Source organism: Equus quagga, chromosome 14 (genome assembly GCF_021613505.1).
Source record: "Equus quagga isolate Etosha38 chromosome 14, UCLA_HA_Equagga_1.0, whole genome shotgun sequence".
Taxonomy (NCBI): domain Eukaryota; kingdom Metazoa; phylum Chordata; class Mammalia; order Perissodactyla; family Equidae; genus Equus; species Equus quagga.
Window position 1 is genome coordinate 88,717,908 of NC_060280.1, and position 11,811 is coordinate 88,729,718.

The 11,811-nt window shown below is 57.1% G+C and overlaps 1 protein-coding gene across 2 annotated transcripts; it reads right to left on the minus strand.

Annotated features, from left to right (window-relative positions):
• Window positions 1–4,996: 4,996 nt before the first annotated feature.
• Window positions 4,997–11,790, minus strand: MRPL4 (mitochondrial ribosomal protein L4). Of its 2 annotated transcripts, XM_046686064.1 has the most exons (9): window positions 11,580–11,784; window positions 11,430–11,496; window positions 11,193–11,343; window positions 9,241–9,292; window positions 7,673–7,790; window positions 6,994–7,100; window positions 6,804–6,913; window positions 6,651–6,727; window positions 5,475–5,758 (listed from the first exon to the last, which is right to left on the minus strand). In XM_046686064.1, exons 1-9 carry the CDS (start codon window positions 11,652–11,654, stop codon window positions 5,613–5,615), a joined length of 903 nt encoding a protein of 300 aa, XP_046542020.1. In that variant the 5' UTR covers window positions 11,655–11,784; the 3' UTR covers window positions 5,475–5,612. The 2 variants fall into 2 exon arrangements, with proteins under 2 accessions (XP_046542019.1, XP_046542020.1); XM_046686063.1 differs by lacking the exon at window positions 6,804–6,913 and having other exon boundaries at window positions 4,997–5,758; window positions 11,580–11,790.
• Window positions 11,791–11,811: the final 21 nt, after the last annotated feature.

An 11,811-nucleotide genomic window follows, 5' to 3' on the forward strand; every position in this document is an offset into this window, starting at 1 on the left:
TTTTGCTGCCACTTCTGCTGCCCCCGCTGGCATGGGGACAGGACCCACGGGCAGGCAGAGCTCCTGCTGCTGCCCTGAGTTGAGGGTTAGGGCTAAATTTAAGGCATAGGTATGTGAGTCATCTCTTTACGAAGACAAAGGAAAGAACATGAAAAAAAGTTAAAATGGTATCAGTGCAGGTGGGGTCTGGTCATTGGGTGATCCCATGACTTTTAGACAAGAATCAAATCGGATTAAGTAAAGGTCAGAAGCCACCACCCTAAATCAGTTACATGAGATTGCCAGACAGCAACCAACTTAAGTTCTTGCCTTCCCCATTAAGAGTTTCTAGGGACAAGGTCATCTCTCTTCTTCTTCCTGGTACAGAGAGGGAGGCACCTTTTACAGATAGCCCCAGAGCCTCCTTCCCTGTCCCAGTTTATCGAAAGCAATCAGCCCAAAACAATCCTGATGCCAAAGAGACATATCCTGGGGTGGCCAATTTCAGGTCCCTACAAGGTCATCCCCCTTCCTTCACAAACGCAAATGTCTCTCAAAAGGGCAAGCAAAATTCCAGTCCTTGGAGCCTGCTTCTCATCTGTAGTTTTAAAAGTAACCAGCCTAAAATCCTCATCATAAACCGTTTTAAAATTAAGCAGCCTAAAAATCCTCATTATTTACATATTTTTAAAAAATTGTTTTTAGTCACCATGCTGCACGTCACACCCCCGGAACTTAATTATCTTATAACTGGAAGTTTGTCCCTGCAAAATGGGGGAAGTTTTGACCCCCTGCGCCCATTTTCCCATCCCCCACCCCCCGCCACCGGCGGCCACCGATCCGTTTCCCTACCTAGGAGTTTGGTACTTTCAGATTCCACCTATAAGTGAGATCACACAGTATTTGACTTTCTTCATCTGGCTGTTTTCACTGAGCATAATGTCCTCAAGGTCAATCCGTGTCCTCGTGAATGGCAGGATTTCCTTCTTTGTCATGGTGAATAATATCCCATTGTCTGCATACACCGCATCTTCTTTATCCACTCATCCATCGATGGGCACTTAGGTTGTTTCCAGATCTTGGCTCTGGTGGAGAATGCTGCAGTGTCAATTCTATCTCAATTTTAAAAAAAGAATGTTGCAATGACCTTGGAGATGTAGATATCTCTCTCTCTCTTTTTTTTTTTTGGTGAAGAAGATTGGCCCTGAGTTAACTTCTGTTGCCAATCCTCATCTTTTTGCTGAGGAAGATTGGCCCTGAGCTACCCAGAAATCTTCTTGAGACACTGCTTTCATTTCCTTCAGATAAATACCCAGAAGTGGAATATCTGGATCATATGGTAGTTCTATTTTTAATTTTTTGAGGAAACGCCATACTGTTTTCCATAATGTATGCACCAATTTACATTCATATATATATATATGAGGTAAATATATGCATATTTAATTGAAATCAATTCACATTTTTGCCTTTTCAAGATTTTCCAGTAGATTCACAATCTTGTACAACCATCACCACTATTTGATTCCGGAATATTCCCGTCACCCCAAAAAGAAACCTGCAAACCCCCCATGCTCCCTCCCCCGGCCCCTGGCACCCACTCCTCTACTCTCTGTCTCTATGGACTTGCCTGTTCTGGACATTTCCTATGAATGGAATCGCACAATATGTGGCCTTTCGTGTCTGGCTTCTTTCACGGAGCGAAACGTTCATCATCTTTCGTGCAAAGTTTGAGTTCTCCTCTGTTGCAGTGTGTCTCAGTATTTCTTTCCTTTTCAGGGCTGAGTAATATTCCCTTACAAGGGTCAAGCACACTCTGTTTATCCATTCATTGGCCTGTAGACATTTGTGTTGTTTCCACCTTTGCTATGGATCCTGCTGCTCTGAGCCTTCATGTACAAGTTTTTGTATGAACATGTTTTCAGTTCTTTTATGTATCCAGTGAGGAGTGGAGTTGCTGGGTCACGTGGTTTAACTTTTTTTTTCCTGAGGAAGATTTGTCCTGAGCTAACATCTGTGCCAATCTTCCTCTGTTTTGTATGTGGGTTGCTGCCACAGCATGGCCAAAAACGAGTGGTGCAGGTTCACGCCCAAGAACCAAACCCCAGCCACCGAAGAAGACCACGCCAAACTTAACCACTCAGCCATGGGGCTGGCCGCCATGCTTCACTTTCTAGAAACTTCTAGAGTTTTTCCACAGTGGTTACACCATTTTACATCCCCACCAGCAATGCACGAGGGTTCCAGGGTTCCAATTTCTCCACACACTGGCCCATACTTCCTGTCTGTTTTACTATTACTATAATAATTGTCATTATCGCCATCCTAATGGGTGTGAAGTGGTATCTCGTGGTTCTCAGTCCCTCTGGCCTTTCAGCAGACAAGCCCCGTGTGGTTCTGCAGGGTGGCAGCTGGGAGTATGTGGCCAGCATCCCACGAGAGCTCCAGCCACAAGCTGTGACCCTGAGTAAGCCACGTCCCCCGGTTGGGCCTCAATGGCCTGAGCTGTCGAATGTGATGATGACAGATGCCTCAAAGGGTGGCTGCGACTTCCCTACACAGATCCGTGTGCAGCGCATGGCCTGGCTGAGTGCAGAGTGAGCAGCACAGTAGTAGTTTCCATCTGTTCCCTTAGACTCAGCTCCGAGAGGGCCCCTCAGGCTCCCCAGGCAGGACGGGCTCCTCCTCTGTGCTCCTACCGGCGTCACAGTTTCGCCTCGCGGCCCTGGGGTGTAAAGTGAAGATTCCTGACGTCTGGAGGTTGAGCAAATGTGGCTTTGTTGCGCCACTGCCTCTTCACCCCGCGGTGGAGTCCTGCCCTGCCCCGGCGGAGAATTCGGCACTGGACTCAGGCCCAGATCCGCGACTCAATCCCATCTCTGATCGCCAGACTTGGTGTGGGATGGGGGCCCCGGGCCGGGCCCGCCAGGCTGGAGGCCTCTATGGGGAAGGGGCTGGTCCCCCTGTGGACTCTCTTCCTGTCCCCATCACCCTCTCAACCTTTGGGCCCCTCCTGCCCAGGGACAGGGGGAGGGGACAGGGCGGCTCCTCCTCGGCTGGTGGCTCTGCTCTCTTTGGATGACCCGGCAGGGGGTTTCAGGGCCCCCCCCCAATGGACTCGGCGGGGATGTGTTTTGGGGACTCTGAGGCCGTCACTTTCCTGGAGACCCTTGGCTGGGGCACTGGCATCTCTGATCCGGATTGTAGCTCCTCTCTCAGGCCCTCCCAGGGGGCCTCCACGCCGGCCCTCAGCCCCTCCCAGGGGGCCTCCACACCGACCACGGATGAGCAGACCCCTGGCTCCACCATCAGAGCCATCTGCCTCTCGTTCTGGGTTTCCTGGGGGTCAGATCACAGCCCCGTCAGCTCACCTCAGCTTCCTTAAGGCAGAGTCAGCCAGAGTCCTGGGCATCCTGCCTTGGGGACACTTTTCAAAGGTTGTGAAGTCGCCTCCCTCTTTGGGCTCTGGGCCAACCCGTGTCCCAAGAAGGTGGATGGGGACTTGCAGGTAGAAATAGCTCCCCTGAACAAATGTCTTCACCCATCTTTTTTGGTGAGGAAGATTGGCCTTGAGCTAACATCTGTGCCAATCTTCTTGTATTTTCTACGTGGGATGCCATGACAGCGTGGCTTGATGAGCAGTGTGTTGGTCCACACCCGGGCAGCTGAGCTGGAGCATGTGAACTTAACCACTATGCCACCGGGCTGGCCCCTCCCATCTTTTTTTTAAAGGTGTTCTATTACAGAGAATTTCAAACATAGGCCACAGCAAGGAGGGCGTACGATGAAGCCACGTGAGCCAGCTTTGAGTTCAGATGAGGTCTTGAGGGTGGGCCTAACCCAACGTGCCTGGTGTCCTTATAAAAAAGGGACATTTGGACACAGACGCGCACAGTGAGAAGGCCACGTGAGGATGAAGGCAGCGAGCATCGGGGTGATGTGTCTGCAGTCCAGGGCCGCTAACGATGGCGGGTGAAGCGCCAGGAGAAAAGAGTGGGACAGAGTCACCTTCCAGCCCTCAGAAGGAACCAACCGCGATCTCATGCTTCGGCTTCTGGAACCCTGAGACCCGCGGTCCGTTGTCGAGGCCACCATCTGGGGGACGTTAAGGTGGCCCCAGCAAACTGAGAGACACCCTCCCAGCCATGATTTGAAAGCACATTCTGGACGCTGGATCATTGCTCCGGACACCTTTCTCCATCACTGATCCGGTGAGGGAACCCAGAATGAGGGCAGAGGTTCTGACTCACTTCTTTTGAAATTCCGTATGGGCAGGGGCTGGCCTCCCTGCGTCCTGAGGCCTGGGAGGGAGAAAACTGAGTCCCATGACTCCTGGCCACGGCTATCTAGGCTGGGCTGGCGCTGTCAGGACAACAGCTGGCTCTTACTCCAGGCCTCGGGGGCCCCACGGGGTTGGCAAGAGCCACAGGAAGACTGGTCACCAAATGGCTTTGGCCCCGGCAGCCCCCGCCTGGCCTCTGTGCTCCTCCTGACCACTGGCTCCAAACAGCTTTTGCCTTACTTCATCACATCTGGTGCCTTTGAGACCCGAGTTTATGTCCGTTGACGATTTTCAAAGAATGCGTTGTAAGCTCTGAAGGCACTCCCCAGAGGCATTCCACAGATGTTTTTGGCGAAGGGCAGCCCAGCTGATGGGGGGGGTCACTGGCCACCTGGCCCAGCCAGGCCCACACACACAGACGGTAGTTCTGGCTGACTTGCAAGGGAGTGACCACGTTATTTTATAGTCTGTTATGACTATTAAAAAAATTAATTTGAGGGCCAGCCTGGTGGCGTAGTGGTTAATTTCACGAGCTCCGCATCGGCGGCCTAGGGTTCGCCGGTTTGACCCCAGGCACGGTCTTACGCACGGCTCATCAAGCTATGCTGTGGCGGCATCCCACATACAAACTAGAGGAAGACTGGCACAGATGTTAGCTCAGGGCCAATCTTCCTCAGCAAAAAAGAAAAATTAGGGAGGGCGAACATCAGCAGACTCGAGAACTATGATACTGGCTTGTGTTTTTAAAAATGTGTTTATTCATTCACTCATTGACACAATTGCTTTTCTGACTCTTGCTTAAGAGAAATCATCTGACAAAGCTCCAGTCTGCACATGGCACCGGTCTTGTGGGAGGGAGCCCGCACTCTCCCACTGAAGGACCCTAACAAATGGGACTGCAGAGCTCGTCAGTGACGAGAGGGCAGGAGGAGGGCCCTCGGGAACAGAGAGGGGCCGGGAGCGGTTCTGAGGAACGGCGGACGCCCCCGCTCCTCTGCCCTCCGGAGTCTGGCTCACTCCGGGGACCTGGATCCTGAGCTGTTTCTATAAACAGTGCTGAGGTCATCCCTGAGGATAGAGGTCCCCAGCCGCACCCAGCACCGGGCCAAATGCCATTATTCACCAAATGGCCCGGAGCTGGGCTGTTTCTCCCGCCTCTCTGATTACAAAATACAATTGCTCTTAAAACCAAAAAAGGGAGGACTGGGCCAGGAGATAGGTCGGGCTCTCTGCCGAATCACCCCTTCCCGGGGTGACACGAGCTCGGCCACTCTGTGGGTGGCCTCAGCCTCCCCTGGGGATGAGGGGGCCTCCCAGGGCGCTGGAGGAGCAGGGCGTTGCTGGCCGCGGCTCAGGGGAAGTCGCGGTAGGGCAGGCGGAAGGGGTACAGGGCCGTGTAGCGTGAGTCGTGCCAGAGCAGCTTGTCCTCCAGGAAGGCCACGGTGCGCAGGGTGAGGACCAGGGTCTGGTGCTTCAGCATGCTGTGCACGTTGAGGCCTGGGGGCAGGGTGGCGTCAGGGGGGCTGCCCCCCATCCCCTGGGAGCCCCTCTCCCTCCTGGGGGAGCGCCCCTTACAGACAACCCAGGGTCTGGCGTGGGGTCGTGGGCCTGGGGCTGGGGCTCAAAGCCCAGCTCGGCTGCCCACTGCTGGTCAGACCCTGGGGAGGGGACTGTCCTCAGCCTGTCACCTTCCCGGGCCGGCTCTGCCCTGTGCTTGGCGGTGGGGGAGCAGAGGACAAACGGAGACAGAGGAGGAAACAAGGCAGTGAGGGGCCCGTGTGGCTGCAGTTAGTGAGCCTGAGAGAAGAGGGCAGGCCCTGCACCCTCACCAGTGAGGTCGGAGCCATCAAGGACTGTGGGCGGTTCAGGGAGGGCCCAGCTCGGGGCTGACGGGCGCCCTCTGGCGCCCGTAGGTGGGGACAGACTGGGGACAGGGCGGGAGGGGCTGGGAGCCGGCCCAGGGTGGTGAGGCGGGTTGGACTCTGGGTTTGTGTAAAGAGAGCCCACGGGGCAGCTCACAGACTGGAGTTGGGGGACAGGGCCTGAGCCCCCGAAGGAAGGGGTTTTTGGTGCCAGGACAGCATGAGCCTCTCCGGCAGGCAGCGGCTCTCAGGAGCCAGGGGACAGCTCTGGGATGTCAACACAGAGGTGGGGTGACCCGCTCAGGACTGACGAGGTCCCATTGGCTGGCCCTGTGCCCCTCTGCCCACCCCGCGCCCCAGAGCGTGTCTTTAGCAAGGGCATCTCTCCCCTGCTGGCCCACTTGGGCGAGTTGAGGGGTGCGGAGGGGGGGTGGCCCCTGGCGTCTCAGTGACCAGGGGACAGACACAGGACGTGAACTGGCCCGTGTGCTCTGGGGGCCTGGGGACAGACCGGGCCCTGTGCTCACCGATCGCTGGCACCAGGTTGAAGGTCTTGAGGCCGGAGGTGGCAGCCACGATGCTGGGGGGCATGTCCTCGTGCTCTCTGCAAGGAGGCAGGGAGGTGAGCCACACAGGGGACCGAGCTCCGCCCGCCCCTGCCCCCGCCGCCTGCCCCTCACAGGTCCACCAGCAGCACGGAGTCCCCCCAGCGGCGGTAGCAGGCCAGCTCCGCCAGGTACTGCGGCTCTGCGCTCGGCAGCTCCAGCGAGTCCACCACGTGCAGGTCGTCCTGCGGGAGGGAAGGTGGCTCTGAGCCCCCACGGGCACCCAGGGCCTGGGGCTCCCAGCATAGGGGCGGGGGGGCTGTACCTGGGCCAGCTTGACGCTCAGCGCCACCTTGAGGCCCTGCACGCGCACCTTCATGGGGAGCATGTAGTAGTAGCTCGTGGGGCCCCGGGGGCCGTGGGCAATGCCCCCTGCGGGACGGAGGTGTGTGAGCAGGCGGCCCGGCTGGGCTCGGAGGACCCAGCTGTGCCCCAGCGGCTGGCCTCCTGGGCCTCGGTTTCCCCAGCTGTCAGTGAGGACCAGCTACCTGCATGACCCCCCAGCCCCTCGGCCCTGGGGGTGCAGCAGGGAACCAGAGGACAGGGTCGCCGCCCTCACGCCAGGGGTTGGAGGGGGCGGGGGACCCAAACGAGGTCGGGGGGAGGTTCCTGGTTGAGGCGTGGCTCAAAGGCACTGGAAGGATGAGATGAGCTGGCCGGGCAAACAGGCGCTCACTCTGAGTCAGCTGTGCGGTCAGAGAGGGTGCAGGGGGACCCAGGGGAGGGCGTGCAGCCACCTCGGGCGCTGGAAGCAGAGGAAGACCCCTCTGGGGGCTGGCGAGGGGGGGTGGGGATGGAAGGTGGGGCCAGACGGGTTGTGGCCACAGTCCCAGGAGAGAAGCCCTGGCCAGGGCTGAGGGGGACGGCCTCGGGGAGGGAGGGGGACTGAGGAGCTGCCACGCCAACAGCGTGAGGAACCCCGGTGCTCCCGGCTGCCAGCTCACCGCCTCGCCAGATCGGGGAGCGGATGCTGCCATGTCTCGCGCGCCCGCTGCCCTTCTGCGGCCAGGGCTTCCGGCCGCCACCCCGCACCTCGGCCCTGGTCTTGGTCTTGGCGTAGCTCTGTGGGCGCAAAGTGAGGACAGCTCAGGAGCCGGAGGAGGATGTCATCGCAGCCGAGAGGCGCCAGGCCCAGGAACAGGGCAGGGCGCTGGGCAGACTGGGCCTGCCACCGGGGAGCCCAACAGGAGGCACCAGCATCGCAGCTCCACGGGGACAAGCACAGAGTGCTTTGGGAGGGAGGGAAGGGTGAGGAATCGAGCTCCTCCTCCGCTCCAGAAGGTCAGCCTCTGAAAGGCAGGGGCTCTGCCGCCTGGTACACAGTTGTGTGTGTGTGTTTTTTCTTTTTTGCTGGGAAAGATTGGCCCTGAGCTAACATCTGTTGCCAATCTTCCTCTTCTTCCCCTTCTCAAAGCCCCAGTGTATAGTTATATATTCTAGTTGTAGATCCTTCTCATTCTTCTATGTGAGCTGCTGCCACAGCATGGCTACTGACAGACGAATGGTGTGGTTCCATACCCGGGAACTGGACCTGGGCTGCTGAAGTAGAGCACACTGAACTCTAACTGCTAGGCCATCAGGGCTGGCTCCACAGTAGCGTTTTTGTTGTTGTTGAGGAAGATTAGCCCTGAGCTAACATCTGTCACCGATCCTCCTCTTTTTGCTGAGGAAGACCGGCCCTGAGCTAACATCCGTGCCCATCTTCCTCTACTTTATACGTGGGACGCCTGTCGCAGCATGGTCTGACAAGTGGTGCCATGTCCGCACCTGGGATCTGAACCCATGAACCCCAGGCCGCCAAAGCGGAGTGCTCGAACTTAGCAACTATGCCAGCAAACCGGCCCCTCCACAGTATTTTTTGAATGACTTCAATGTGACTCCAACGGAAAGGAAGGAGGGGCACGGGGAAAGACGTGGCTGGAGAGTCAGGGAGAGGTGGGGGTGGGGATCATGAGGGGCTTCCAGTGCCAGGCCGACTTTATTTTGGGGTAACGGCAGAGCCACGGAGGGTGTGAGCAGGGGAGGACTCGCCGGACTTCTGAGGGGGCAGAGGGAAGAGAGAGACCCTGATCATCGTGGCTTCTTCAATGCTCTTGGCACAAAATCCAAACTCCTCACCAATGCTCTTGCTAACCTCCATGGCCATGCTGGGCTCCTTTTGGGCCCTGCCACAGGGCCTTTGTGTGTGCTGTTCCCACAACCTCCGCCCCAGCCCCACTGCCCCCTTTGCCTAGCTAGCTCCTATTGCACACCTGAGGTTAAATGGCCCTTTCTCTGGGACAACCTCCCAAATTATACATTTCCAGCCATGACTACCTGATTCACGTTTACGTCTCCAACCAGACTGGGAGCTTCCTAAGGGCAGCGATCTTGCTCAGAACATGCCTGGCAACCGACCCACTGGTGAGTGGTTCAGGGAGGGAAGATGAGGCCCGAGCCCAGCAGTCCAGAGAAGACACACGGAGGGTTCCTCTGCCTCCCCCTCCCACCTCACCCCACCCGGGGCACTCACAATTCTCTTAAAGTTCTTTTGCCAGATGGCCACCTGGTGCAGGATGTCCAGCCTGTGGAGGAAGAAAGGACACTGACAGCCTCGCCTCCACGAACACCCTCCCCAACCCCGCAGATGACAACCTAGGCCCGTCTCGGCCGCTTTCAGGGCAGTGTGATCTGGCCCTGCGCCTCTCTCGCCCCATCTCACACCACTGGTCTCTCTGAGAGACGGAGTCCAGCCTCCAGGCCTTAGCACTGGCTGTTCCCTCTGCCTGAAATGCTCTTCCCCTGACTGGTTCCTTTTCAGCCTCCAGGTCTCAGCGCAAACCACACCCTCGGAGGAGCCCCTTGCTAAAGAAAGGGCCGCCCCTTCATCTTTCTCACAATGACAAGACAACTTACTTAGGGCCACTTCTCCAGGGGCTGGCTTTCCTCTCTAGCCCTGTGCTGTCCCCTGCGGGAGACACAAGCCACCTGTGTGGCTACCGCACACCTGAAATGTGGCCATGTGTTGAAATGGCAATATTTTAGATACACCAGCAGAAGGAAAATATGATTGAAATCAATCTCATTTGTTTCTTCCACTCTTAAAACAAATGCGGCTACTAAAGAAATTTAAATTTCACACGTGGCTCACGTTATGTGGTACACGGACACGGCCACCAGGCTAGCTTGCCAGGAGCTGATAAACTCCGGCTCGTAGGCCACTCTGGCCTGCTGCCTGGTTTTATAAATACGTTTTCCTGGAACACAGCCACGTTCCTCCATTTACGTACCATCTACAGCAGCTTTTGCAATGCACAGCAGAAATGACCAGTTGTCATGGGGACCCACAAAGCCTAAATATTTACTGTCTGGCCCTTGACAGAAAAACTTTGCTGAGCCCTGCTCTGGGCTGTGAGAAACATCGGTGACCTGCGTGCTCATTCGCTGCTGTATTCCCAACACCTAGAAGGGAATTGGGCACAGAGTAGGTGCTTCAGAAGCATTTACAGAATAAAATTCATTGTTTTCTTTTCATTAATTTTTTTGGTGAGGAAGATTGGCCCTGAGCTAACATCGGTGCCCATCTTCCTCTATTTTGTATGTGGGATGCCACCACAGCATGGCTTGATGAGTGGTGTGTAGGTCTGTGCCCCCAGGGTCTGACCCCATGAACCTGGGGTTGCCAAAGTGGAGCGCACGAACTTAACCACTACGCCACCAGGCCGGCCCAAACAGACTGTTTTACATGTTTTTCTCACTCTCTACTAGGTGGGGATTCTGTAAACACAGGGGGCTAAGCACACAAATAATGGTAACAGTACTAAATTAATAGCACTTATTACGTGCTAGACATGGTACCTATGAGACAACACAGCCCTCGGCAGGTGAAAACCCAGCCCTGGGAATTGGCCCACATAAGGCTGCCATCCTAGCTCTAAAGCTTACAAGCTGTGTGACCTTGAGCAAGTTTCTTTACCTATCTGTGCTCAGTTTCCTTAGCTACAGAATAAGGATCACAGAACCCCGTCCCCGGGTTGCTGTGAGGATCCAGTTCACTAAAATGCAAAGACTGTGCCAGGCACACAGGAAGGACGTAGCCATGGTTAGCGCTCATTTTTGCAAAAACCAGTAACAGCAAGGACTGTTCTACAGGAACTTATGTCCCAGAATTAACTCATTTAAACATCGCAGCAAGCAGCGGTTTGAAACACCGGGACACGGAAGCCCAAGATGGGAAGGCGGGATTTGAACCCAGTTCCTTGGGCTCCAGAGTTCCGTGTCCTTAACCCCCAGAGGATGTTAACTCTCAGCTCTCGACTTCACACAGCTCTGCAGCAGGAAAAACCATCATCCCCCTTTGACAGGCGGGGAAACTGGCTCTAGAAATTCAGCTCTTTGCCAAGGCAGGAGCCAGGTCGTCCCGATTCCTCAGCCCCCGCTGCTCGCCCCTCTGCCGCCCCGTTCACCATGACCGCTGCCACTCACCTGGGCGCCGCGGCGAAAACGTCCGGGTGCAGCTCGGTCAGCCCCACGCGCTCCTGCTCGTAGCCCCGCAGGGACTCGACCCAGGCCTGCACCGGGCGCCGGGGCGCGACGACCGGGAGCTCGCATCTGCGCAGCACGGGCTCCTGGGGACCTGGCGCGATTGGGAGGTCAGGGGTCAGGGACAAAGGTCAGAGCTCCGCGTCGCTGCCCCTCCTAGCGCGAGCCCGGCAAACTCACCCCCGCTCGCCACCGGCTGTGACTTCTCCGCCGGCTTCACCGCCTCTTCCGCCAGCGCGCTCAGGCCCTGAAAGCGGTGGACGAGAGTCAGACGACCCCCGCACCGTCCCACCTTTGTCCTCCGACCCCGCCCCCAGCCCCCGGCCTCACCCGGCAGCCCGGGGACCGGAGCCAGGCCCGCGCCCCGGCCCGGCACAGCAGCAGCATAGCCGCGCCGCTCCCCATGCCTGAGAGGTGAGGCCTCCCTGCGGCCGCGCGCGGCGCCTCGCGATGACGTCACGCCCGCGACACCGCCCGCCCCACTCGGAGGCGGTGCCGAAAAGCGGGGCGCCGGGCAGCAGCGAGGTCGCGGCGCGGCCCTGCATACCCTCGCTTCCGCCCC